Source organism: Neodiprion lecontei, chromosome 6 (assembly GCF_021901455.1).
Source record: "Neodiprion lecontei isolate iyNeoLeco1 chromosome 6, iyNeoLeco1.1, whole genome shotgun sequence".
NCBI lineage: Eukaryota > Metazoa > Arthropoda > Insecta > Hymenoptera > Diprionidae > Neodiprion > Neodiprion lecontei.
The window spans coordinates 16,479,997-16,482,171 of NC_060265.1; the positions used below are offsets into that span (position 1 = coordinate 16,479,997).

The 2,175-nt window shown below is 36.5% G+C and overlaps 1 protein-coding gene across 1 annotated transcript; it reads right to left on the reverse strand.

The window, feature by feature from the left end:
- On the reverse strand, positions 1-1,248 carry LOC124295168. Its single transcript, XM_046744057.1, has one exon. It carries the CDS (start codon positions 1,246-1,248, stop codon positions 1-3), a length of 1,248 nt encoding a protein of 415 aa, XP_046600013.1.
- Between the last annotated feature and the right edge of the window lie 927 nt (positions 1,249-2,175).

A 2,175-nucleotide genomic window follows, 5' to 3' on the forward strand; every position in this document is an offset into this window, starting at 1 on the left:
TTATAAACCTTTGGTTCTTAAATGATTTAACAAATTTTCAATAATTGTTTTAGTTTTAGTAACACGAACTTTGTCATTTTCATCTTTTCCTAATAATTTTTTTATTCCTGCATCCCCATCATCACGAAAAGTGTTGATTAAATCTTCATAGGTAATATCAGCATCAGCAATTTTTTTTTTCATGCCAGTAGATATGCAAGTTCCTAATTTGTCGAGTGTTTTTAACAGTGTAGCTGATTTTTCAGCATCACGAATACTCGCAATTGTATCACTCCAAGTTATACTGCGATCCATTAATTGCTTTGTTGTGATTTGAAGATTCTCAATAATTTGCACCAGCATTAAAACATCGTATACAGCATTATGCGCACCATCCGCAGAAATTTGTAGCCATGAAGCCAGACCTGTTAGAGTACACTCTCCTTTTCCTTTACGATTTGTTACTGATTTAATAAGAGGCAGTGTATCTGCAAAACCTACAACCACAGACCCAAAGTCATCCGTCATAGTCATTTTTTTAACAGAATTAATAAGAATAGGAGCATCAAATTTGCAGTTGTGAGCAACTAAAACCACCGGATGCTTCAGTTTCGTCAGAAAGTTACGAAAAGCATCCAAAGCTAATCTCAGTGGAATTGATGGTACTCTAGTACCATTGAGCATCAATTCACCTCTAACATTTGTTAAACCATTTGCCTCAGATGCTTGTGCAGCAATTTTTTGAGTAGGGTTGACATAAACTGAAAATTTGGATTTATTGTATTGAGCCGCAATTTGAAGAATATCAGATTCTTTTGAAAAGCTTGATGTTTCCAAATCAAAAAATACTGCAATAGGTTCTGAAACTTGTGTTCCATTATCATCAGCTTCATTGATCTCTTCATTTATACCCTCTGTTATAAGAATAGAGTCGTGAGCAACATTTGTTGAAAGTAATCCCATATTAGATTCATACTGGATACCTTCCATATCTTCTTTCTTCTTGCGCAGATTAGTACGCTGTTCTTTTAAAAACAAACGCCTTTTTTGAAACTCTGGACGTTTTGTTCTTAAATATCGTCTTTTTGCTTCTTTTTCTTTTCTGTCCACGTATTTAGTCGTGTGAAAGCCAGGAGATAAAAGTCTTTTCGTTGCAGCTTCTTGAAGGTATCTTGCTCCGAGATTTTTCTCACCAATAGCGCAGGCAAACCGAAAATCTCCAGAAGCCGTCTGAGAGTAGCATCGAGACTTAGGGTAATGGCTTGTCATAGTAGCATTCAGACTTTCGTTTGCTTGGCTAGATGCACCAGCAGCAAACCGATCCGCGTTATCTGCTAATTTCCCGAATATATGTTTTAAATCTTTATATAAATCAGGGCTCTGAAAACCTCCTTTAATAACTTTATGGTCATAAGTTAAAGGATTCTTCACATATCTTCACCAATGGCCACAATTATTATGGTTGTTAAAGGCATGGTCAGGAATATTTCTTAAAGCATCAGCTACTTCTTTGGTATTTCGTGCATTTTGAGAAATTGCATATGTGAAACACCGATGCAGATATGATATTGCGTCACTTTCCAATTCCTTGTGAGCTTTGGCATATTTATAAAGTGTGTTTGAAACACCGCGACTAGTGTGATTTTTGTCCGAGAACTTAATCACTTGTGATTGGCTTGCAGCACGGACAGCAGCAATTGTTGAGCTGTCGTCATCTCCAATTAAAATTCCAACTTCAATATTATGCTCTTCAAAAATTTTACTCCTGGAAGTCATACTTGCAGCAGCAAAAGGTTCCATAGCTTTTGCACTTCCAACGAAGTTTAGCCTACAATCGTGGTCTGATTTGGGATGACCTAGGGCACACATTCTACAACCACGATTTGTTGTTAAATAATCTATGGCTTTACCAGTTTCTCTACCCAAGAATGCTGCATATCCATTCATACTATCGTATGTTCTTCCACTTCTTTTTGTACTGTAACCCATATCATACGACGCAGCAACACGTACAGTACCATTGTAAGTTTCTTTGGAATTTGAGAAATGACTTGACTCAGAATGATCACTTCTTATATGTTGATTAATCATCTCAGACTCAATTATCGCCATCGTTGTCTCAAAATTTGTGGATGTATCAGCTAGTGTTATCGCAGTCTCTGTCAATCCTGTATTCCACTCTGGTAATATAAAATT

Bases quoted from the DNA above. Each gene is read 5' to 3' on its own strand.
- LOC124295168 (XM_046744057.1), bottom strand. From the start codon at position 1,248: ATGACAAGCCATTACCCTAAGTCTCGATGCTACTCTCAGACGGCTTCT.